Source organism: Amborella trichopoda, chromosome 5 (genome assembly GCF_054954075.1).
Source record: "Amborella trichopoda isolate Santa Cruz 75 chromosome 5, AtrichopodaSantaCruz75HAP2 v2.0, whole genome shotgun sequence".
In the NCBI taxonomy this organism is placed as follows: Eukaryota; Viridiplantae; Streptophyta; class Magnoliopsida; order Amborellales; family Amborellaceae; genus Amborella; species Amborella trichopoda.
The window spans coordinates 8,820,806-8,847,626 of NC_142340.1; the positions used below are offsets into that span (position 1 = coordinate 8,820,806).

The 26,821-nt window shown below is 39.8% G+C and overlaps 1 protein-coding gene and 2 long non-coding RNA genes across 4 annotated transcripts in view; 1 reads left to right on the top strand and 2 right to left on the bottom strand.

Annotated features, from left to right (window-relative positions):
- LOC110008050 (uncharacterized) overlaps window positions 1-26,376 on the bottom strand; it is a 38,352-nt gene extending 11,976 nt beyond the window's left edge. Inside the window, exon 1 of the long non-coding RNA XR_016055860.1 lies at window positions 26,296-26,376. This is a non-coding gene — a long non-coding RNA (uncharacterized LOC110008050). The remainder of the gene's footprint in view (window positions 1-26,295) is intronic.
- LOC18425989 (ent-kaurene oxidase 2) lies at window positions 352-7,383 on the top strand. The gene is made up of 7 exons (XM_088867360.1): window positions 352-1,203; window positions 2,305-2,465; window positions 2,577-2,738; window positions 4,983-5,372; window positions 5,888-6,049; window positions 6,155-6,349; window positions 6,777-7,383. The coding sequence occupies exons 1-7, from the start codon at window positions 1,083-1,085 to the stop codon at window positions 7,092-7,094; spliced, it is 1,509 nt and encodes a 502-aa protein (XP_088723486.1). The 5' UTR covers window positions 352-1,082; the 3' UTR covers window positions 7,095-7,383.
- LOC148781935 (uncharacterized) lies at window positions 4,814-13,267 on the bottom strand. 2 transcript variants are annotated; one of them, XR_016055862.1, is made up of 4 exons: window positions 11,035-13,267; window positions 6,233-6,374; window positions 5,881-6,072; window positions 4,814-5,358 (listed from the first exon to the last, which is right to left on the bottom strand). It is a non-coding gene; the product is annotated as an uncharacterized LOC148781935 (long non-coding RNA). The 2 variants fall into 2 exon arrangements; XR_016055861.1 differs by having other exon boundaries at window positions 6,233-6,368; window positions 11,035-13,187.
- Window positions 26,377-26,821: the final 445 nt, after the last annotated feature.

The following is a 26,821-nucleotide window of genomic DNA, read 5'->3' on the forward strand; positions in this document are numbered from 1 at the left end:
CAAATGCTTCCTATCCACTTGATGATGGTTGATAGGGTGCACCATATCCACAAGGTAAAGTAAAATTTTGTGCTCTTTCTGGAGTGTTTTATTTTATTTTTTCTTTCAGTAAAGTCCTTCTAACCAGCATTTTACTGAAGGGAGTATATAGTATAGGATATGCCCGCAAAACATGTTAATGTGCTATACTCACTAAAATAAGAAAAATTGTTTCATATGGGCTGGACCGCATTTTTACAATATACGGTCAAAAGGTATAAAGCATCCATTTGATGCAAATAGGTGGTCCATATAAAAATAAAAACAAGTGTAACTAATAATCCAAATATTTTTTTTAATATAATTATTATTTTTAATTTTCAATTTTTTTTGTTTTTTTTGTTTTTATATTCATGATCTTCATGTTAAAGATTATATATTCTCTAAAAATTAGGATAAAAATAAATATGTAGGCTGGCCGCATAGAACTAGGCCCCTAAAACAATCAGTGAAAAATAATATGACATGTTAATGGTGGGAACGGAGGATGTGACACTATGTTGACGAACCCCCCCCCATAACCATCCATGCCCGAGCCCTACTCCTTTAGTAAAATTTACATGCAGGTCAGCAAAAGGTTTCATAAAAATATGTCACATATTGATTCTTCACACATGAATATGAAAGCCAGACGCTAGAAATAGCCAGCAGAACCCAAATAATTAGGAAAAAAATCTAATGATAATAGCAGAACCCAAATGGTTAGAAAAAAGATGCTAGAAATAATTTTTAGAAAGATGCTAACAAATATGCCATCAAACAAAAAAATTAGCAATGTGAATGGTCTTTGATATTTCCACGCACATTAGCAAAGATTTCATGGAAAAAAGCAAAAAAACCAAAACAATTTAGGGGATTTCAGAAATTATCAGGGGCACATAACACTTTGACCCAAACAATGTGAATGGTCTTTGATATTTCCATAATAATAATAATAATAATAATGATGTGTGGTTGGTCTTTGGCAGCTATATAAATAGAGGGAGAAGCAAGATGGCTTCAGCACTGAGTCTGTTCTTTCCTTATTGTTCAAAAGGAGGACGATGGAGTTGTCTCCAGAGTCATGGAGGGTTTCAGGGGCCGCGGCCGCACTTGGCCTTCTACTATGGCTCCTCACTCATAGAGCCCTCAAAGCTAAGAATGGAAGCCTTAGAAGCCCCCCAGGTATCTCTCTCTCTCTCTCTCTATGTTCTACGGGTGACATGGGTTACCATCTCTCCCTCTCTTTTGACAAGAATATTTTGTATTATTACATCAAATGGGCTTTTACAAAAGGCGAAACGGATTTAAAATAAAAATTGGAAAAAAATAAAAAATCTAAGGCAGCTCTTTTATTTACTAAATCATGCATTAACCTCTCGATAGACAGGACAAAAACACGTAATGTCATCTGATAATAACTCCAAAACTTGTGTGGATATAAGGTGTCATGGAGGTCTAAAAAACCTATTACACCAATTGATGACATTGGTAGGGTCACCTTCTATAAATAAAATATTTCCAAATTTTTTATCCTTTCAAATAATTAAGAGAAAATATTTCAACATCCTCTAGTTTTAAATTTCAATTCTTGATAAACTCAAAGTTTCAAAAGATATCTTCTAACCCTTTCTACTTTAAACTTATTTTTTAACCTAAACAAATGTAAAAAAAACATGCTATTTTTAAACTCAATCATTTCTCTCTTCTTCACGTATATACCTCAAATTTCTCTCTTTTTCTCTCTTCTTGCGTCTTTCTCAATCTCTCTCCTCTCGTAATTTTCAAAACACGTCTCTCTTCTCCAGGTAATCTCTTATCTCCATGAAGCCCTTCTCTTTATCTAGAAGTTTGAGATGATGACTTTTAGAAAAAGTATATCTTTTTAGATTTGTTTGACTTAAAAAAACAAGTTTAAATTAACTCAAAGGGTTAGAAGAAATAAAATCTATAATTTTTGTCTCAAAATATCTTTTAAAACTTTAAGTTTATTGTGAAATGAAACTTAAAAACAAGAGATATGGAGATATTTTCCCAATAATTAATATTTGAAAAAGTGCTGCCAATTCAGCATGCTTTTGGCTTGTGGGGGGTGCTTTTCAATTGTCTCTCCCAACAGACGTGGTAGTACAGTATAGGGAAACTATATTAAGTGCATTACACTGGTATACGCCCTTGTATAACAGAAGAGAAACTTCAGATGGGTGGTCTGATTGCGCATGAATACAGGCTTTGATCTGAATTAACTCTCTCTCTCTGTCTCTCTCTCTCTTTTGCTCTCCACAGCGGTGCCGGGGTGGCCAGTTATCGGGAATTTGCATCAAATGAAGGGCACGGTGCCTCACATACTCTTCACCAAATGGGCTCGAAAATACGGTCCCTTGTACACCATCAAGACTGGGACGACCACCCTTGTTGTTGTCACCTCTTCTGAGCTCGCCAGAGAGGTCCCTCTCTCTCCCTCTCCCTCTCTAAATTATGTAAAATCTGATGCATGCTTGATATCATTTTATGAGCATGAAAAGAATACGAGCTTAGATGTTTCATTGGGGTCACAGGTGATGGTGACGAGATTCCCGTCATTCTCGACGAGGAAACTCTCATGGATTTTCATGTTGGTGACAGCAGATAAGTGGATGGTGGCCATGGCTGACTACGGGGAGCGCCATAAGCTTATGAAAAGATATTATCTCTCTTCAGTCCTCAACCCAAACTCTCAGGTTTAACTCTCTAGACCTAAAATGTTATTTTATTTTATTTTTTTAATACCTTAGCTAGAGAGTCGATTAGAATGGAACTCATTACGTCATGTTGTGGTACTTGTCACACGTGCACTTATGATTTCAGTCTATCCCCTTTATTGCGCTCTGGCACCTAACTCAGGCCCTAAACTGTTCGAGTCGCTCCGGTGAGACCGAGTCAACAATGACTGATTTGCCTATAAGACAGGGAGTCCCTAGTAGCTCCAATAATTCTGCTGTTCCCATCTAAATTGTGTTAAAAGCTACTTATTTGGCCATCTTAGGTAGAATCCAGGTATTATAGTACTTGTTAGCATCCAAACAGTATTATATGGGCAGAGTGACTGTTTTATATGGGCATAAGGCAGCCTAGGGGTGGTTATTGAAGTCAAAACTATCCATTCTTTTCATTGTTTTTTAATGTAGATGACCTTTTTCTCAAAGCAAATCCCATCTTTTCATAATATATACAATTAGAGGCTTGAATTGGAAACAATGGAAGAGGTAGGAATATAGAAAATATCTGGACTTTATGAGATTTTATGTGATATTTTAATGAAAATATATACTGGTAAAGAAAATCCTTTCAAATTGAGTCTTTATGAGATTTTCTGTGATATTTTTATGAGAATGTATATTGGTAAAGAAAATCCTTTCAAAGTGAGAGATTTTAGAAGAACTTTTGGTGCACGAGAATAAACATTAATATTAGATAATGGGGTGTGGTTTGTATAGAACCAAGGCTCTAAACAATCAAAGTAAAACGCATCTTCAAATAGTATCGAAAAATATAGTTTCAATACTGGAAATCTTTGTGATAGCCTTAAAATATATTTTTATATCTAATTATGAAATTTAAAGCTTAAAAAATAGTGTAGATCGAGCATAAAACTTGAAAATCTTGAAAATTCACCATCCGAAAAAGCATTACTAGATTCCCTAATCCCAAAACTTGAAATCCATGTTTTCATCATGTCCATGCATCTTGATATCGAGATAATAAATTTGAGGATATTTGGGTATCAAAACAACCTCTTCTAGTGAAAGTTTTGAGGTGAGCTCTAATTTGATTGTTTAGATCCTCGGCTCTATATAAACTTTTTCCTTTATGTAATGTTGTTATTTGGGTTTTACGGTAACATCAGTGAGGCTTTGCTTAAGGCATGCTTTCAGGTCACTAATATCTAAAGATATAACGTTCAAAAAAAAAATTTAATATATAACGCTTAAAAGAAAATAAGAAAGCAGACATTATCTTTGAATAATTTAACAAGAATAATCAATATTTCCTATATTTAGCAATAAAACTTATTAAAATGAAATGTTAATAAATAATAATTGTTGAACATAATTATGAAAATATCAATTCAACAATGGATGATTGCTAATTATTTAATAATGAAAATATATAATAGACATTTATAATTTGTAATAATGATTATATAAATCATATCTACTAATATAACATGATATCATGATTATACTAATATCATCAAGTATTATACTATTGTTAAAATAACACTTAGAGGAATAATAACTATAACAATAGTGCAAAGTTTTAAGTATTCCTCTTAAAAATCAATAACTATAATATTTTTATTAAATAATTATGCATTATACTTATTAAAATTTTGTACTTCTACTATACTCATAATAAATTTGTCAGACTCTTCAACGAGGAAATTTTCAAATTTTCTGTTATTCTTATATCTGTCATGTATATCCACATTGTATATCTACGTGCAACATATGTATAATCCAATAGTCTAATATTATTTTCATTCAACCAACACTGTCAATACAAAGAGAGAGTTATAAAAATACATTAAAGGACAGTTAATTTAAAAATAATTAATTTGGTTAAGAAGCTAGAGTAGGTGCCATGCATAAGGGAGAAGGTGATGTTGAGGACAAAGCAAAATTCTTCTGATTAATTGTTCCAACAGGATGAAATGAAATTAACGTTCCATTAGTGAAGAAACTCCAAATTTGTCTTTTTTTAAAAAAAAAAACTTATCGATTTGCGCCTAAGAGTTGAACTATTTAACATAATGTTTGAATCTAATTTCAATTATCCATTACTATTTGGTCAAATTTCAAGTAGCCCATATCAGGGAACATCTGTAAGGGTCGTAAATAGCTGCAAATTATTAATGTTAAATAGTTGATCTCTTAGAATTTCCCTCTATTTTTCTCCTAACTTCACGTACTGTTGCATCACAGAAGCGTTTCCGTTGCCACAGAGATAGCATGATCGAGAGCATGTTACATGAGCTGCATGAGCAGGCAGCTGGTGCAGTGGTAAGCATAAGGAGCATGCTGAAGAGAGAAGCATTGGGGCTAGCTATGAAGCAGGCAGTGGGGAAGAACTATGACACATTGTATATTAAGGAGATGGGTGGCAATCTTCCAAAAACTGAAATTTATGACGTGCTCGTTGCCGACCTCCTGCTGGTTGCCGGCTTGGCTGACTGGAGGGACTTCTTCCCCTATCTTTCCTGGCTCCCCAACAAATCCGTTGAGAAGAAGGTCAATGATGTATATACTCGCAGGAATCTTGTTACAAGTGCCCTCATCAACCTCTACAAAAAGCGGCAACCTGACCACGACGAGGTACTCGATTAAGTTTATAATTCTAATTAAAATGTATTTTAGTTTTTGATAGTTTCATTGCTCAAGCCATGACAACATCCCCTAAGATATAAGGTAACCTTGCATTTTACATATGGAATGGATCCATACACCATCCTGTTGCAGTGGATCCCAAGGTGGTCTTATTTTCTTTACCACAGCACCTTAGCGAAGGAACCACACTGTCCATCACGTTGGAGTGTATTCGTCTTGGGACACAGTGTTGCAATCGTCAACCACCGACAACTCAAGCCCATGCCGAAACCATCAACCACTAACAACTCAAGCCCATGTCTAAATCCTCAAAAAGGCTAGGACATTTTGTTTCGATTTTTTGACATAGACTTCGATGGTTCAAGGCCTTGACCTCCATGACCGAAACTGAGATGTCTATGCCAATGCCTAAGGGATGCTTGTTTGTTTTATTAACTAACAAAAATTAGATGCCAAGAAAGAGAAATTAAGCATGTTTTCTCATAAAATGGTGTACCTTATAGGAACATCTCTGTTATTTGAGGTTTTTGCTGGAGGAGGCTCAGGAACTTAGTGAGATGCAATTGCTGGTTTTAATATGGGAGGCTTTACTTGAGTCCTCTGATACCACTCCTGTTGTGGTCGAATGGGCCATGTATGAGCTCGCCAAGAACCACGGATGCCAGGTAGTAGATTCTTTCTCTTTCACCTACGATTAAAAATTTTGCGTCCAACAATTAAGATAAGAGGGACCGAGTGTGTGACATTGTTGGGTGGTGATTTTGGTGCAGGAGCGTCTATACGAAGAGATAAAGAGTGTATGTGGGGATGAGAAGGTGACTGAAGAAAATCTACCACACATGCCTTACCTCAATGCTGTGTTTCATGAGACACTCAGAAAACATTCTCCAGTCCCCATTATGCCCCTCAAGTATGCTCATAAAGACACTGAGATTGGGGGCTATCACATCCACAAAGGGTCTCAGGTTGGTCGGATGTTCATATCTGCGCCTTTCCAAATATTATATGAGCAGGCTTTACATACCAAAACAAAATGTGCACTATATCTTAAACTCACCATCACGCATTATAAGTGCCCTGCCAAGGGAAAAGGAAAGCTAAAGCGATTGTTAGCTTCAATAAACAACATAGATACTTCAATTTATGGCATTTACAACATACTCATGTTTTACACATGATGATTGATCCCCCAATGTTTAAAATGTTAAATCCTTCTCAGACTCATGCCTATTCTGCCTTCGTAATGTAATTTCAAGATATCTAGAGTTAAACTGGCATCCTCTGTTTCTTTCAGAGTCGATGGTTGATATCCACTTTCAATAATACTTCATACACAGTGAAATCATGAAAACCCTCATTGTTTGTATTTATTTGGCATGGGAACTACTACAGATTGCCATCAACATTTATGGAGCTCATAGAGATGAGAAGGAGTGGGAGGATCCAGAGGTGTGGAAGCCAGAGAGGTTCCTGACTGGCAAGCATCAGTTGCAAGACATGCACAAGACATTAGCTTTTGGTCTTGGCAGGAGGGCTTGCGCTGGTTCAATGCAAGCCATGAACATTTCATGCACTGCGGTGGCTAGGATGGCACAAGAGTTCAAATGGACACTCAAAGAAGGCCAAGGCGATGATGATGACACTGTCCTCTTCACCACTCATAAGCTCCAACCCCTTGAAGCATACATTACGCCAAGATCTACCTTTTAAAATTCAAAAAACCTATTGTTTAGGTACCTTGTATGAAGCCAGGGCAAATTTTACAACTACTAATTGTCATCAAGAGCTTCCACAGATCCTGGAATAAGAAATCCACGGGCCTTTTATTTATTTCTTGTTCAAAGTGCAAATAAGTAGATATTAGTTGGTCATGATAAGAGTGTAAAATTACATAAGCATCTTATAATTTTCTAGGTTATTAGCAAATGTATTGAATATGTCAGAGTATGTATTTGTAGAAATAAGAAATAGCTTCTAATGCTCATTAATGTTTTCTAAATTCGGATAATCTTTGTTTTTTACCCATGGAAGCAACACTCCAAGAAAGATTGTCAACCACGAAATAAATCATTTCGACAGAAAAAGTAGGAAATGAAAGCTTAATATTGAGATAATTAGTTATAAAAGTTACAGTTGCAGAATAGTCTATGAATATTCAAGTTTATATGCAAGGGATGAAGTATGACTCAAAACTGCATTTTTTTATGAAGTAAAATAAATTTTCCTTGAGTTAATCCTGCTGCCAATGATGATAAAATTTCCAGTCTTTTGTTCTAGCTGTAGCATTAAAATTGCCAATTGTCTTCTGTTTAAATTCTAGCTTTAGCATTAACAAGTTGTGTGAGTTGATGTTCATAGCATTTACTCAGATGAGTCCTTTTATATTTGTGAGCTTCATCTATAGATTAGTGCCCCAAGCAATATTCTGTGTTGTTGTTTCCTTCATAATCTCCTTTAAATAGATTTCCAGTCGCATTCTTTGAGGTTTAGTTTCAATATCGATTTCCTATCATGGTTCAAGTTCCTTGACAATGTTCTCCTCATGATTTCCTCTGATAAAATTTTCTTTATCACTCTAGAGAACAATTTTATCCTCTTTGTGATGCTCTATATTTCTTTCTCATGGTGCCTTTGGATCCATAGATCATGTTATACTAGCTTGCAAAATCAGTATGTGAATTAGGGTAGGAAAAAATTTTTGGTTCAAAACTCGCATACTTTGTTCCCGATGATAGACAAACAAATCGTTAGTTCTCCGTGAGATTTCAAAAACAATTCAATAGTAATTAAACATGAGTTTCCAATCATCTTTATAATAGATTTATATGATTTTATTGATCGAAAGGCTTCTTAATCATACTTCAATTATAATTCAAAAGATTTGTGGTCCTATTAGCTCCTCTTATTCGCATGGAAAATCTTCCTAAACCATGTGTATTTTCTCTCTCTTTCACAAAGGAAAAAAGTATGTTACATATCCCTTTGCTCTGGGGACAAATCCTTTCAGTGCATCAGTTGATTATCTATTAATTACATTTAAAAAGTGAGAAACTTTAAATTTTCCAGAGTCTTGAGAGGAGAATAGGAATGGGGTTATAAAGAACAGCGAACAAGACATTGTATGTCTTCCCTGTTTCCTAAACTCTCAATATGTATGTTTTCTCTATTTAAGGATTGTATATGATTACTTTAGATGCCTTGTTCTTTTTCGATCGACCTGATCCTATCTCATTGTCTAATTCCCTGCTTATTCCCAACTCTTTTCTTTCATAGAATTCTTTATGGAATTGGCAGCTGAGATAAATGCTTGGGCATGGGATAAGCATCCTCTCATCTTTTATTTAAGGTTGTGGTTCCTAAAAAGTTGCAACCTTAAACAATCTAATTAAGGCGCACCACCAAATTTTATCATAATATGTAATTTTAGTGTAAAAAATTCTTAGGATTATCTGAAAATCTATTTTCATATCTAATTATAAAATTTTAAACTCCAAAAATGGTTAAAATCAAGTAGATCTATAAACATATGAAAATCTTGAAAATAGATTGTTTTGACAATGTGTTGCAAGATGCACTATTTTTGGAACTTTATTGATATATACATATATATATATATATATATATATATATATATATATATATATATATATATATATACATCTTGATGTCAAGATGATCAATTAGAAGGTTTTTAAATATTAAAATAACCTTTTCCGATGGATTTTTTAGGTGCATCTTTAGTTCTACATTTCAAGGTTGCAAACCTTATATAAACTTTTTCCATTATTGAATGTCATGTTCTTAATAAAGGGGAGTGGAAGAGTTTCACTCAAGTCAGCAGCATTCGGATTTTGAGTTAGTTAGCTCAATACATGTGGCAACCGTAACGTGTAGCGTCTGGTCTCAAGATACACAACGCTTCAAAAAATTTCACAATACATATAAGTGCACCCTTTACATGCACTTCACTAATGAAAGTACAGAGGAAATGGACTGACAAACCCAATTAATTTCTAGTAGAAAACTCAAAACAAAATAAAACTACCTCATCATTGCCCCCAACTCATCCATTCATTTGGAGATCTAGATAGTGCTTGAATACAAGGGAATCTAAAATTAAACAAAATTCAATAACACACTTGTAGAACAGTTACATCAAACCCTTTCAAGACATACGAACTCAACCAAAAGCCTTTTTTGGTTTTTTTTGGGTAAGTCAGGAGAGAGGGGCCCTACACCCTTGGTAGGAATTGAGCATAAGACGTTGCGTTGCAAATCGTCAAGGGCTGACCAATTAAGCCCGGGCTCTTTTCCTAACCAAAAGCTATATCTTCTCATTATAACTCAACAAATAACTCAAATCAATGAGCATTGACCATGGGGGGAGCTCAAACCAGATACTTCTCGAAAAGCTAGGTTTACAAGAGCCGCAAGCTTTCCTCCAAGTTAAAGGAATTGTAGAAACAATGGGATATGTGTCCTAAATTTATTGTGTGGCATGGGAGTCTTTGGAGGCAAATGCAAGCAATATGCTAGAGCATGGGTGAGAATATAGGTGCAAAATGAGAATTTATAGAAAGCGCCTTATATAGATAATAGGAGGCACTAAGCCTTGCTGTGAACACCTACAGAGAAGCTGTTACAGCAGGCATATGAGTGTCAATGGGGCTAGGAGTGGGTGTGGAGAGGAAGCATGGTGTAGATGGGTTGTGTGGCCTAGGACATGAATAAGGCATATGGACAACACAAGGTCGCACTTCATGGACTATCTTTCACTCTCTCTCTTGGGCTGGGCATGCCACTAACTAAGGCCCCTCTCATTCTAAACCTTAGCAGCATAACATTGCATAAGCGACTTGTAAAATGAAGAGGGTGAGCACCCTTTTTGTAAAGAGGAATTAGCGTTTAGGAGAGTGTAAAAGGTTCTCTTCGGAGATGCATTGTGAAATCTCCTGTTAGGAAATCTATAAGGTGAGAGATGCTTCAAAACCATTTATCCTTAACTAACTACCGTAGATTAAGGGATGATATTTGATCACCATTAAAGCTCTTAATTTCTCTTTAATATATCAAATCTCGATTAATTAAATTTTATCTTAGTTAAATTGTTGACGAAGGCTACCCAAATAAAAATAATCCAAGTTAGGAGAGAGAGAGAGACGATTGAAAGAGGCTAATTGTGAGGCATACATGTATATATGTGAATTCTTCTCTCTTCCTAACTATCTCACATGTTATAAACAAAAGGAGTGGCTTGTGTCTATACCATAGTTAGCAAGTCCAGGAACATTGCCCAAAAGCACAGGGTGCATGAGCACATACATGCCTACACGAATTCAGCTATCACCACCGAGAGGCTCACGGTGCATGCACATGAGCATGCCTAGGTGCTCATGATGTGAATATGCACAATGCTTGTGACCCATTCAAAGCAAAATTCGTCAAGAAGCTCATGCAAATGGTTTGTGAAGGTGTGAGAAAAATCATACAAATGAAGGCATGCTTGGGAGAGTCAAGACGTACTCAGAATAAACAAAAAGAGGCGCTGAGGCATTCAACCAAACATTTGGTGCGCAATTACAAAAGCAAGAAGAAAATAAAAGGAGGAAATGAAAGACAACATCGAAAGAAAATGAAGAACGATCCATACCTTGAGGAGGGGAGGAACTTGTGCTAACCATGGCTTCACAAAAGTCTCATTGATCTTGATTGATCCCTCTCAAAGAAGACAAAAATGGAGTGGTAAAGGTTAAGAAATTTTTAACTTGACGTGAAATAGGGTGAAAAAAAACCAACGCGTCTTTTATGCGGAGAAATGCGCGGGTTGCACACGCTTGCGAGGCTCCGTCACACCGTCACTCTAGCTTTGTGCCCAAACTCTCCGGCCCGCTTATATGCGGGCTCGGGCACGCGGATGTCACCCGGCCCCGACAAGATACCCTCTCCTCCCCTCCTTTCATACAAACCCGGCCACGCACTTTTCGCACGACCTCGTCAAAAATACCTTCTCTCTTTAGCCTTTCGTGCAAACCCGAGCACGCACCTTTTGTGCGGCCCCCGTAAAAATACCTTCTTACCTTGATTTCTCATGCAAACCTGAGCACGTTCCTTTTCCGCCGCCCCGACAAAACTGTCATTTCTCTCTTCTAAAAATCTCGTGCAAATTTGAACATGCGCAAACGTCCAACCCCAGCAAAATGTTCTTCTTCTCCTATAAAACCTTGGACACGGGCATACACGCTATCCCATCATAATACACCTCTTTCTCCTACAAATCCTCATGCAATTTCGGGTAGGCATTCATGTGCGGCTCCGTCAAGTTCATTCTTGTCCCCCTTTCATTGGTTGAAAAGTTTAGGTTCGTACTTAAAACTTGAACCTTGTCTCTTGAGTTCATTCAAACATTCGCAGACTCACATAAGTCCCTAGGGCTTAGCACATTACACTCGGTACACAAGTGAGCCATGCTTCTTGTTCTACCTACACACACTAGCACCTCTATGGGTAATCTCTGACCAAAGTGAAGCCCTGAACTCTAAGCTCATTAGCCCCCTATTCAAGACCTTTTGATTTCAAGCCATGAGCTTTCTAATGCCAGTATGACCCCGGATAAATCCAACCAATTTTGAGAAACCTTAAAGACAATTTTTCCCCAAGGGAGTCTTATACCTTACTCCAAATAACTAGTAAAAACCATGAGAATCTCAAACACCCCATTTTAAAACCTCTGATCACTTGGGCCTCACTGCAAATCTCCATCATTCCCATGGAGTATGTACTGCATGACAAAATCCCCATGAGATCCCATGAGTACTGCTATACTTAAACAGTCATAAAACTCGCGACGATCTATCATCCCCAGTGAGCTACCGCTCTCGATGGGCCATCAGTTTCAATAATCTAGCAATACCAATAGACCAACGTCCCCAATAAATTACTGCTCCCAGTTGTTCATCACCCTGGATAATACACATCCCCTAGTGGATCGCTATGCCTGATATACCAACATCCCCTGTAAGTCACCACTTTCAATGGTCCACGTGGTCCATTGTCACCTACAAGACCATTATTCCCAGTGAGGTAACTATTTCTTTACCTCTCAAACACATGTTTTTCATCCCTTGTGGAGTTTTATGCATCAGCTGGCCACTGAACCATCTGAAACACCATACTCAGCACATGTGAACCATATACCACCTTGAAAAGGACTAAAAAACCCCAAGGTGGTTCATTTCCAAAATAAAAGCCTGACTATGGTATCTGCTACCCCAATGAGCGTTATCCAAACGTAACCCTTCTGTCCTATGCCTTGTCAAAGAGGAGAGTTTCTCTAAAAAAAAGAGGAAACTGGACATGATGAGCATCCAGTGAAGATCATCATGAGCAAAAGTGAGAGCTTCAGGCGGACATAGCCACGAAACCATGGGTAAAATTGCCAAAATAAAAATTAGGCATAGTGAAAACCCACAAGGACGCGATGAGTAAAAATGACAGACGGGCATGGCCATGACACCATGAGTAAGAGAGTTCTGAAAATAAGAAAACCAGGCATGGTGAAAATCGGAAAGGGCACCATGAGTAAAAATAGAAATCAAAGGTAGACGTGACCTCGAAGTCATACGTAAAAGAGCCTCAATAAAAAGAAGAAATTGGTGAAAACCATTTTTATGGTGCCACTTCTATCCAGTTCAGGTGAAAACCCGACAGGGCGCTTGGACCAATAAACAAGTTGTTGCAACTCTTGACCAAAGACAATTTCAACCAATTAAGCCAATAAGATTGGAAGTTGCTGGCAGAAACCCAAATCAGCTCTTCCCTACCAACTAGATTGGGAGCAAAACCCACCAAGGGTACTCACTAGCTGGTCTCATAGTCAAGGGCGCGATGAGTAAAAATGACAGACGGGCATGGCCATGACACCATGAGTAAAAGAGTTCTGACAATAAGAAAACCAGGCATGGTGAAAATCGGAAAAGGCACCATGAGTAAAAATAGAAATCAAAGGTGGACGTGATCTCGAAGTCATAGGTAAAAGAGCCTCAATAAAAAGAAGAAATTGGTGAAAACCATTTTTATGGTGCCACTTCCATCCAGTTCAGGTGAAAACCCGAAAGGACGCTTGGACCAATAAACAAGTTGTTGCAACTCTTGACCAAAGACAATTTCAACCAATTAAGCCAATAAGATTGGAAGTTGCTGGCAGAAACCCAAATCAGCCCTTCCCTACCAACTAGATTGGGAGCAAAACTCACCAAGGGTACTCACTAGCTGATCTCATAGTCAAGAAGATTTGAAGGTGCTGGCAGAAACCTAGATCAACCCTTCTCAAAACGAAGTTCCCACGATATTGGGATTAAGTCCACCAAGGACCGTCAGTTGTTGCAAATAAAGCTGTTGATGTTGGAGCAAGCCCTTAAACAAGGCACTCACTCAAAGCCAAGAAGATTGGAAGTTGCTGGCATAAACCCAGATCAACCCTTCCCCATGAACTAGATCAGGAGCAAAGCCCACCAAGGGCACCCACTACCTGGTCTCATAGTCAAGAAGATTTGAAGGTGCTTGCAGAAACCTAGATTTGCCCTTCTCAAAACAAAGTCCCCGTGACACTGAGATTAAGTCCACCGAGGACCCTCAGTTGTTGCAAATAAAGCTGTTAGCAAGCCCTTAAACATGGCACTCACTCAAAGCCAAGAAGTTTGGAAGTTGCTGGCACAAACCTAGATCAACCCTTCCCCACCAAGTAGATTGGGAGCAAAGCCCACCAAGGCCACCCACTAGTTGGTCCATTAGGAGGTGTTGTTGAGACGAAACGACAAGCCCTTCCATAAGGCACCCTATTAGGGCACCCTCCCAGAAAATGGATCCAGTAGCATTGGTAAGGAACCCCCTAAGCAAGGCCCCCAATCGCTAGAGTCCACTTCAGTCGCACCTCCGAGAAGAAGCTTAGCATGGTCTCCTCTTCAAGGATCGTGTTGATGCCAATGGAGATTGTTGAGAGGCAATAACAGTGAATTTAGTAATGATTTGAAAGATGAACATCGACGAAAACATTTTTGCTCTGAATGCTACACTTCTCGCTTCTCTCGAAGAGTAGCATTCGGCGGGGCAAGTTGTTATACGTCATTTTTTATGTACTTGTATTTCTGAGTCATATAAGGAGAGAGCTAGTAACAACCTGGTCCTACCGGTACCCAAGACACCGCCAGACTATGGAAACACTGCAAATAAGCCTAAAATTGGGTGACCTCTGAAAAAGTATTAGAACGGCCTCAATAGACATGAAAATGGTATTTGGGATGCCCGAAGGATGCTCACAAAGTTTTGTTGCATTCCAATTAGTTTTGATATGATCAAGACGAAACTCGCTTCTCAAATCCAGCTCCTATCATGTTAAAAATGGACCTTATAACTATAGCCATACTTTCGAGGTTTCAAAACAGTTCCTGACCACCGCCATTAGTTCCAGAACGTCGAAACACCTTCAAGGACCAAATTTGGGCTCACTCGGACCTTCCAGGACCGTTCTAGAACCAACTTACCCTAAAAAGACGGTTTCACACTATTACAATGCAGTATCGGTGAATCAGTTTCCATTTATAGAAACTGTGTTTTCTCATTTTGCGATGATTTGTAAATACTCATAACTTTCTCATTTTGAGTCGGAACAAGCTCAACACACAAGCTAGGCCTCGACGACTCAGTTGTTTTGACATATAGCACACATCGTGACGTGGACCGTGACGAGAGAATTTCTAGCGAGAAAATGACCCCGAAACCATGAAAGTCACAATTCTAAACAAGAAGACGTCTCAAACTTCGTGAAGTCATAACTTGAGATCCGTTTGTCGGATCATCGAAAATTTGGGTTCGTTGTGACCATATCGTGAAGGGCTATAGTTTGGTATAATTTTTTCACACAATTGGAAACCAAATAGTGCGAATTTTGAGGTTGAAAAAGGCAAGATTTTCCATTCGCCGGAATCCCATTTTTCGGCAACTTCTCAAATTTTGAATTTGCTCAAACAGAAACCAAATCGGACGAAATTTAGTGACAAACTACTCTTTAATTCATGATCAAAATGAGGACTCGAAACATCATGAATCGTACCGGATTGGTGGTCGAAGTTTATGGACTTAGCCAGATTTTTGGTCCTTCATGAAAGTCCGCTTCAAGATGATCAAAGGGCATCAAAATGTTTGTGATAGATACGACGATTGATCGCCCGAATTGCCACCATACGTGTTTGAAAAAGCTCTCGAAATCTAGCAATGGCAAGAGGCACCTCATGGAGGGATGGTTTTGTCATTTGCCCGAAAGATCTAAAGGGTATTTTGGTCATCTTGTCCAAAAAGGGGATTTTATTTTAATTCCATTTAATTATAATTTTCCACAATTTGGGTAAATTTTTAGCATTCCACCCTTGTTTAGTGGTTGCTCTATATAAGGAAACCCAAGTCATTTGTAAATGAGTTGGAAAGAGTTATTAAAATTGAAGCATTAAGCATGTGCCATTTCTGCTTTGATTCTTACTCTTTGGACCAAGTGGTGAGGAGAGAGAAAACTTTGGTGGAGAGAGAAAACTTTGGTAGAGAGAGAAACTACCCCTAGCCTGTACTCCCTAGCCCACACACTAGCCTATACCATAGTCCACACTCCTTAGCCTACATCCTAGCTTACAACCAAGCCTACACCATGGTCTATGGATTCTAGTCTTGACCCATGGCTAGCCACTCTCTCTCTCTCTTGTGTAAGCAAAGGGGCTAAGGTGGTGCACCTAGGCTAGGTCACACCCCAAGCTCACTCTCTCTCCTCTTTCCCCTCTCTTTCCTTTCTCTTTCATTCTCTACCCCATCTTCTTTGAGTAAGCAACCCAGAGCCGCAGCTTCCTGCGGCCCCGTCTCTCCCCTAGTCTCTCTTCTCTCTGCTACGCAACACCCCGGAGCCATAGCAAACGTGCGGCCCCGTCTCTCTCTCTCATCTTCACGTGCGCATGAACCTCGGAGCTGCAATTACCTGTGGCCCCCATCTCTCTCTCTCGTCTTCATGCGCCATAAACCCCATAGCCTCTCTCTCTCTCTCTCTCTCTCTCTCTCTCTCTCTCTCTCTCTCGTTTTCGCGTGCGCATAAGCCTCGGAGCCGCAGTCACCTACAACTCCATCTCTCTCTCTCGTCTTTGTGCACACATAAACCTCGTAGTTGCAGTCACCTGTGTCCCTATCTCTCTCTCTCATCTCTGCATGCATGAGACCTCGGAGTCGCAGTCACCAGTGGCCCTGTCTCTCTCTTTCTGCACTTCCTTCTCGCCTTGCCACAAACAGAGCCGCGACAAAGTGCGGTCCTGTATTTCTTCTTCTATTTTCTACTACGTCATGCCAAGACCACAACGACTTGCGGTCTTGGCATCTTATCACCCTGTTAGTCTTTTTCTCCCCTTGGTCCTTGCTCCATTGTGCATGGAACCGCAGTGACGGGCGGCCCCAGCCTTTTGCTACCCCATTCATTCTTCCTTCTCTCTTTGTTTCTTTACTTGTAGAGCACGGAGCCGCACCATAGAGCAGACATCTGTCTCTACTCTCTTGTCCCCTTTGAGTTCATACTCATGTCTGCTCCTTTGTGCGGATATGGTTCTGCCGTGCATTCTTCACTCATTTCTCCCTTGTACATCGATAATATCTTTTATCCATTAGGTGTTTGAATTAATACTTCTCAGAGCTATTTTAAGAGTTTTAACATTTAGATTGCCACTCTAGCTTCTTCTCTGTACAGTCGAGTCAAGTTGCGAGAGACATAGATGCTTTCTCCCTCACTCACTCGGGTGGAGTCATTCTGAGCTAGTAGTCAAGAGAGTTTCGATTCTTTAGTTGCTCTGATTGCTAAGTCTTGTAGCGTCTGAACGGATAAAAGGATTTTTGTCATCCCTTCTTATTCATTCTTTCTTTGCCAGCCAACCCCCACTCGAGTGAACAATCATAAAGGAGCGCTATTTGAATTCACATGACAAGTTTCAAGATAAACGAACAAGATGATGTGTTGAAGTTTGAGGAGAGTTCGTGCCCAAACCGAGCTGGCATACAGCCGAAGGCTGCGTAATTGTTCTAAGAGGGCACTGCCTGGGCGTATCCCAGAAGCCCCAAACGGCAAGGTAGGCACCTAAACACACCCTTGTCGATAAAATCTCTCTCGTTGTTGATTCCTATCAGCATGAAAAAGAGTACACATGCACGCCTTTAGCGTCCAGGCACGTGGACCCTTCGCGGTCGTTTTAGAGAGGGTTTTCTCCTTCCTCCACAAGAGAGAGAAAACCAGGCGCCAACCAACTGGCGACTCCACTGGGGATACGCCACCCTATAGTTGGTTCGAATTGTTCTCAAACAGACATCTCATTTCTTTCTTTTTTTCTAAACTTGTAATGGAGTTCAATCACTCCTCTTTCATCCAAATCGGGGATTTCATCATTCCCCTATTTGTGACCTTAACTATGGGAAGTAAGTTGGTTAATCTGCTTGTCCCATACATTCTTCGAGTGGCCTGGCTGGCCCTGCTACTCTAGTTCAGGCTCGAGAAACTTTGGGAAAGCGTACTCAAGCCCCTTGTCCCCTCTCTTTTGATGTGATATCAGTTGCATTGGTGGCTTGAAAACCACCTGCATTCATGCACGCCCTGTTATTGGCAGACACTCAGCTAGTTCTAAGCTTAAGGTGGTTTTGATGCCACTTCTTCTCTTCATTCGGTGGGGTCTGCTAAGACCACCATTTATGTGGGTAAACATAAGGCTACCTCATTCTCACTCTACAATGGCATTGTTAGTACTAGCATGTCGCCACACACACTTCACCCTGGCAATTTTTATGCCAGTTCGAGTGGCTCCAAAGTCACTTCGCACACACTCACACACATCATGGCCGATGGTTCAACCATCACCGTGACAAAACGGGACAAGAAAAAGCTTAAACTCGTCTCCTCACCTGCTTTGGGATCCAGACCCAAAGCGGTCTCCAAACCACTAATGCATTGCATAATAATCTCTTAGCTCGGGGCAGCCCCAAGACTATGACCAAACGAGCACATGACCTTCAAGACAATCAAAGGTTTTCTAAAGAACCGCACATGCATGCTAATGGTCCTAAGGCTGCTCTAATTAAAAAGGTAGGTATTTAAAATACCAAGCCTTTCACTTCACTGGGGATTGGATCACAAACCACCCCAAGCACTTCTGTGGGCCATGCACACACATGTAGGTCCAATGATGTTGTTGATGGCAACGGAAAAGGGTCATTGAACGTGCCCTTAGCTACGCCTTCGAGCACCATCCTATCCACTCCTTCTTCTTCATATGCATGAGCTGGCCCTCATGGCTGGACTCGGGGCAAGATGGTGCCTCCAAAGACGACCAAATAGCATGCCCCTTCTCCAGGCAAAACCAAGCTTCCAAAGTCAACTTTAAGCTCCCTTCTCCCAGGATATCATGCGTTGTCTGAGTTGATCAATTTTGCCCTCATCTCGGTGGGCGAGCTAGTCGAGAAGGATGTCAAAGCTAGTTTCAATTTTAGGAGAAAATTTACTGGAACCTACGCATCAAGTAGATAAGGGGCATGAAAGTGCCACTTAGAAAGAGGAAAGTAGAGTCTTCAACCTCATAAGACCTACTAAAGTATAATTTGTTCTATCCGTTGCGAACCACGGAAGAACCCAAGACAAGTGGAACTATTCATTGCTGCGTCGTAGATATGCAAGAAGATGAACCTAGTTCATCTGATTCGTGGCCTCAAGGACGTCACAATGAATTAGGGGAAATATGGCCCCAAGGCCGTCTCAAGCCTATTTGAATTGAGCGTTGGCCCCAAGGCCTTGAAGTGCCAAGTCCAGTAGCAGAACGGCCATAAGGTCCTCAAGAGCGTGTACTCACTCGATCTGCAAGGCATTCCCAAGCTCAATCAGGGCAAGCTGAGACCTTATTACTTGGACTGGCAGATCGTGGTGTAAAGAGAACTATGATCACCCCTACTGCAGAACTACTCAGCTTTGGTGAACAAGCTGATATAATGGTAGTATGCATGAGGGGGAGGAACCTGAAAATCTGATGGCTCACTTTGAGGAAATTTTAAGCAACATCTTGGATAAGCTCAAAAGACTTGAAAATGCTAGACCTGTTGGAGCATCCTCGCATCAAGAGGCAAATTCTCCTCTTGAAACCCAACATGAAGAAGAAGAAAGGAGACTCGCACTTCCTCCTATGGCCCAAGCTCCAAGACCTCTAAACCTCCATGTCTACTTTGATGACCAACCCAACGTAGCTTCTCATGCTATGCCATCGGCATTTATCCAAGAAGAAATTCAAAGATTTATCAACAAAAGCATCCAAGGCTTACAAGCTTCAAAGTTACAAGAAAGTATTCATTATAAGAAGCCTTACCCACCTTTTATTGATCAAATTTCCCTTTCCCACTGGATATCAATGGGAAAGGTTGCTTGTTTTCGATGGTACTAGTTCGACCCAGCAGCATGTGGCCCATTTCCTGTCAGCATGCCAAGAATCAGCTTCAGACTCCAGACTGCTTATTCGGCAGTTTGCAAAAACCTTAGTTGGGCTTGCCTTTAAGTGGTATGCACGTTTGCCCCCAAACTTAGTTCATTCTTGGGAAGAGATAGAGCATTTGTTTTACAAACGCTTCTATGAGGTAGAACGAGATGTTCAAGCTATAGAACTTCTCACAATGACCCACGGGATGAATGAGTCAATAAACAAGTACATCCAAAGATGAAGGGATCTTTCAATGTACCAAACTAATCCCATGCCTAAGATCGATGCAGCGCAAACATGCATGAGGAATATGAAGAAGGAAATTTCCTTAGATGTAGAGGCTTCTAATCCTATTACTTTCTTAGACATGATCACAAAGGCAGCAAAAATCGAAAGCTAGTAAAAACATCACAGTGGGAATCAAGCTTAGACCTCGGGAGGAGGCCAAAATCGCAATCTTATCAGTAATAGGACAAACCTTCGTATTGGCCAACCAAGAAACCCGTTCAGTGCAGCTGTCACTGCCACATCTCTCCATCCTAAACTCCCAGCTAATGTTTCTCCTTTCCAAACATTAAACAGCTCTCAAGGGTTACCATCTAGGAAGCAAGGGAAATCTTAGCAGCAGAAGCTTCGTTCACAAAATTATAATAGGGAAGAGAGAGAGAGAGTGAGAGAGAGAGAGAGGGAGAGAGAAGGGGATTGGCGACCCGGCCACTGGTCAGAGAAGCAGAGGTCGAGAAGAGAGACGGAGAGGGAGAAAGAGAGAGGGGAGAGACACAGGGAAGGGGAGGCCACCAATCTAAGAGGGAGAGGGCGAGGAGAGTGAGAGAGGGAGAAGGAGAGATAGAACAAAGAGGAAAGGTGGCTGGTCATCGGTTAGAGAGGGAGAGGGAGACAAGAGAGAGGGAGAGGGAGAAAGAGAGAGAGGGAAGGGGACCGACGGCTTGGCCACTAGTTTGACAGGGAGAGGGCAAAGAGAGAGAATGGGAGAGATAAAGAAGGGGATCGGTAACTTGGCCCAGTTCGAGAGAGAGGGCGAGGATAAAGAGAGAGAGAGAGAGAGGAGACCAAGGGCGAGAGAGAGAAGGAGACCGATGGCCTAAGATGGAGAAGGCGAGGAGAGATACAGAGAGAGGAAGATAGGAGACCGAGGGGGAGCGAGAGGGAGAAGAGAGGAAGAAGAGAGAAAGAGAGAGGAAGAGAAAGAGATCGAGAGAGAGAGACGGGAACGGACGGCTTGGCTACCAGTCAGATAAGGAGAGGGCGAGGAGCGAGAGAGAGAGAGGGAAAAGAGAGGAGGAAGATAGACAAATAAAGTGGGATAAGAGGGACAAAGAGAGAGATAAGAGAGAGAGAGAGAGAAGAGTTGGGTACTTAGTATGAGTCACAGACTCAAACCCAAGTACTAGGTTGGTCCTAACCTTCTTGTGGTACACCTTGAGATGGGTTGGGGTCTTAGTGTAGAAGATTAGGGATAGGATTAGGGTTTCTGGACTAGGGAATGGGCTAGGGTGTATGGAAGTGAGGACTATGATGGGACTAGGGTGTATGACAGTGAGGACTATGGAAGGGGTTAGGATGTATGGAAGTGAGGACTAAGGAAGGGGTTCGGGTGTATGAAAGTGAGGACTATGGAAGGGTTAGGGTTTATGAAAGTGAGGACTATAGAAGGTATTAGGGTGTATGGAAGTGAGGACTATGGAATGGGCTAGAGTATATGGAAGTGAGAACTACGGATGTTGAGAGTGAGGGATTCTATGTTGGAAGTGTGGGTTCTAAGGGTAATTCCAAATAGGTAAAATTTTTCTCTCTCCTCTCTTTGGGGCAAAAAAGATAGAACCAAAAATCAAGCTCAAGGGGGTAAGGCCAATAATTTTTTATCAATCTCTCCAACCTTAGGTTATAATGGCTTAAATAACTTATATATCAACCTCTTGAAACAAGGGTGGATGATTAAAAGAAAATGAAATTGTCAAATATTACATTTTTTTTAATTAAAAAGTCCCATTTTTTGTCCCTAGCCGTAATCATGAAAATGGCCAAATGGCCCCCAAAAAGGATCGATAAGCCATAGCCATGGTTCGGGGCCATTTTTGGATGCTTCCAACGATCTTTCGATGAAAATAACAACATAGAAATAACAGGTTAGATGAGACGATCATTTTGACATATGACTTTGATATTGAATCAGGGTTGGACCCACTTTGAAAATCCGACGAAAGATCATAAACTTGAGATCTTCAATGCTAGATCTTGATTGTTTTTTGATGTTTCGGGTCGATTCCTTCATCATACATTGACGGGGATGCCTTCACGATCATTTTGTGATAAAAATCTCTTGATTTAGGCGCCAGATTACCACTTTCTAAATCGGGAAAGTCGTCGGTGTTTTAGGGTATTTTTTGAAACTTGCGTCGCCAATGCCAATAAGGAGGAAGCCAATCGCGACCTAGGCCCGTGGGTACCAAAATGCCTACGGACAACAGAAGCACTGTTGAAATAAACTATGATCTGGAGTGAATTTTTGAAAGGCAATAGATGGGTCCCAAAAATCATTCCGAGGTAGCACTTGACTCTTTAAGAACACCCACTAAGTTTCGTCATGATCCGACGATGTTAAGGTGGATCAGAGATAAAATCAGTTTTCAGATTCGACCTCTATCGTGATGAAAAGGCACCTTATAACTACATCCATATCACTGGAGCTTTAGATAAACACCAGCCCACTTCCATTGGATTCAAAAGGTCCTAAAGCCCCCAGATATCACATTTCAGCTCATTCAGACACTGCTGGACCATTTTGTGGCCAACTTATCTAAAAAGGGTAAGTTTGCACTTTTCAGCACCTTGGTCCCTGATGCGATATAAAGAGGAAGCAGGTCAATAAAGCCTGACAAAACAGTAGAAATATCAACAGTCTCAGAATGATCCTAGAACTAGTCGAGATCTTTATAAGCACTTCAAAAGGCCACCAGCCAAGTTTCATTGAAATCAAACATGTTTAAGCTAGTGAACACAAAGAAACAATTTCAAAAAACTCGACCTTTAGCACCCTGAAATAGACCTTGTAACTAGAACTATATTTTTGGTGCTTCCAATTGCTGTGGGACCATCGACATTGGATCCGCCATGGCCAAAAACTCTTATGGGTTAAGTTTCGACTTAATCGAGCACTCTTGGGCAAAGTTATAGGTAAAATATCGAAAAGGGGTAAGCCGCACACTATTTCCATGTGCCCACCCTACACCAAAACACCATTAAAGGTGGTTGTTTTCACATTCACAAGTAGTGGCTTTCGAGGCCCACATCTCACTCGTTTCGAGTCGAATAGCGCTCAAATTTTATGAGCATATTTATCTCGCCAAGACGAGTGTTTTGATATGTGGTACGCCCCGTGACAATGCCCGAGAAAGGAAAAAAACTAAATAGAAGTTGTTAATCCGTAAAGAAAGTTGCAAAAAATTCAACAGCAGCATACCTCACTCTGACGGCCAAATCACAATGCTCGCATACCCGATCGACGCGAAACCAATTGCATTATGTGCGTAAGGTCCGAAGCTATCTCTTGTCCGATCATCAATTATGATGAACGGTTGGATTTCACACACGGAGGTGTCAAAGCCGCTATAAATTTTGGCTACGGAATTTCAAGATTCTGACAAAAAACTCAAGACAACAAAATCTTCATCTAGACACAAAATCGAGCTACGTTTGTTGCAACATGATCGTAATGGCATACTCAGTGCGATTCAATGAAGAAACAAAAGAAAAACATAATGGAACGAGCGCACTATCGATCCGAAGTTTTCAAGATTCATCCAAACTTCAAGTCTCATGATCATGGCTCAAAATTGGTATAAAATCGATCGTCATTCCAAGCCCTGCAAAAAAACAATCATCTTTTGATCAAACGGGTATCAAAACAACCCCAGATTAATCATGGAAGATCACACAAGTTTTCGAGCAACAGCAGGGACTGTTCTGAAATTCTACATATTGTTAAGCAGGGGCAAAACAGTCTTTTTACACTCATGTTTAGACCCAATTCTATATAAACATGCAAAGCCAATAAAGACAAACAATTCTTCAATATTCAATAAAGGCTTCAATTTTTGCTTGAGTTCATGGGTGCGTCTTCTATCAAGTACTGTTGTCACCAATATATTTGACTTAAAACACCTTTATTAGTGGCTTTCAAGATGTTAGTCAATTTGATAATAAACTCTGTTGCATTGCCTCTCTTTCATGTGCTAAATATGGACAGGTAAATAAGAATGCAAGGAACTTCACTGTTGTAAGAAATAAATAGGAGTAAGTGTAGGAAGGGAAAACATTAGAGGCGTTTTCAACTATTGAAGCTTAGACATAGATAAGTAATAGCAAGAACACTAGGAATTTCACTGTAGTAAGCCATGAATAGCAATAAAACTTTTTTTTTTTTTTTTAAGCCATAATAGTAATAATAAAACGGAATAATTTCTAGACAATAAATTTTCCACTTTTTAAGATAACATCATCTTATGCAACTCATAAGCTTTTTAGTGCCAACCATTAAGGAGCTCAGTGGCTCAAGAGTTGTCTTAATAAACTCACCTGGGCAACAAGTTTCATACAACATCAGAGGCTAGTGGCTCAAGAGATGTCCTGCAAAACTCACCTAAGCCATATCAAGGGTTTCATACATCTCCCTAGGAAGAGTTGAGAGAGGAGATGGAGATGGACATGGCTTTGCTTGCTGTTTTGCTCATGGGTGGGGGGGAAGGTACTAAGAAAACCGTGAAAGCTCTTGGAGATGCTCTCTCTCTCTCTCTCTCTCTCACAAACAAGAACCTGATGTATCTTTCAATTACATATAAGGGGGTTTGAGACCCAGATAGAGAAATGGATAGGAGCTTGTGACATTTTTATGCAAAACATTTTCTTAGGAATGACATTTTCAGTCATACAATGATAACTGCCCATAAAAACTATTGATGCAATAACCCACATCCAAAAATCAAAATAACACAAAATTACAATAAGATGCACACAATCTGCAGATGTTGAACCATGTTCACAAGTTACGCAATTCAATCACTTGCACCCTAAATGATGTACATTTTCATCAGCACTCAACAATTGATGCAATTTCAGTAGTAAATATATGCAACTTCAATAGTCAATGTACAATTTCAGCACTCAACATTTGTCACATGAACTCCATATTTGAATGGAAGTAATAAAGGTGTTTTAAGTCATTATAACAACAAATTAGTGGTTGGTGATTGAGCTTATGGATGTGATCAGTAACTGTAGTAGCAGCTTTCTTGAGATTGATCAGTTAGGTGTAACAAGATCAGCTCCAAATAAAGAAGCATTCAATTGCAGACTTTGATCACACATTGTATGATGTAATTTGAGCAAATTGATGTTCAAACCAAGGTCAATTCATTTCATCATGCTGCTAATTTTGCAGGAAACAAAAACAGCAACATATGCTTAAGATATTGAACCAAATCATCCATGAACTTTGAGCAATATGACCTTATGATCTAACTCAAACAAGAATCAATCAAAATGTCAAGAAAACACAATCAAAAGATGATGTAAATGAGGACAAATGGCATGGAGTTGGGACTGATACAACAGGGTACAAAATAAGCCATGGAAAATTGACATATGGAGCTAAATCTTCATGAACTTGAAGCAAATTGAACATAAAAACTTCCAATTCTTAAGTCAAAAGCAAGAGATGAAATCCATTACTGCTAAATTTCACATTTAACTATGAATAACCAAAAAAAAGAAAAGAAAAAGGTCAAGACCATTTCCAGACAAAAAATGGTTAGGGCATTATATACTGCATGCCCTTGTTGAGCCGAGAGCATAGTTTCACAGTTCTTAAGAATAAAGGAATGATTACTCAACAATTCAAACACCATGAATTGAATCTAAAAAACCTAATTGGGCATCTACCGCATCTATTTGACTGCTAATGAGTTTATTCCATAAACTACATAAAAGACTGTATAAAAATAATAATAATAATAATAACGACACCCAAATATTTCAGAATTTGGAACCTAGCAGCATTCTATTACTGCCTTTTGTTTTTGAGGAAAGCATTCCATGACTTTCTTAGCAGTACCCAAAAGCTACAAATCCCCATTTTAATGAAAGATGCGCATAAAGCTCTTCCTTTGAAATATAACATGATACTGTTTGATAAATAAGCAATACTCAACCAACCACATTTTGCAATACATTTTTGGGTTCAGACATTAATGGTTTGAGGAAATTGCTTCAAAAATAGGGATAAAGAGATAAATCACCAAATTTCAGTAGCCAAGTACCCATTAATAGGTTTATATAATAATCTACAAAAAAATCCCCAATTGCAAACTTACTTGTGGGCTTGCAGAGAGATTGAACAAGCCAATGTTGTGTCTACATTTCCCAAAAATATGCAAACCCTGGTAAAAATTAAAAAAGAGATAATGGGGGAATGGTAAGAGAGAGAGTGATCTAAGAATGAGAGAGACTGGGCTTAGAGAGAGAGACAAATTGAGAGAGGAAGCGAGGGAGGTTTAGAGAGAGAATGGGAGGGGGAAGAGATTTCGGTCCTGAAAGAGTGGGCTTAGAGAGAGAGAGAGTTTGTGGTATGAGAGACAGAGGGCTTAGAGAGAGACAGCAGGGCCCGTGGTCGGGTTAGAGAGAGTGCGACGGGGGGCATGGTCTGGTTAGAGACCGAGCTGAGGGAGGGAGTTTGTGTCTTGATGTTATAAAATTAGGTTAACGAATGATCCGATGGACATTTCGCGGCGTGTCGCCGTGGAAATGAAAAAAAAATGAGTCCTGGATATGAGGAAATGACATCACGGAAAGGTCGGTTTTTTTTATATTTTGGGTGGGGTGTATATAGAGCCTTGGCTC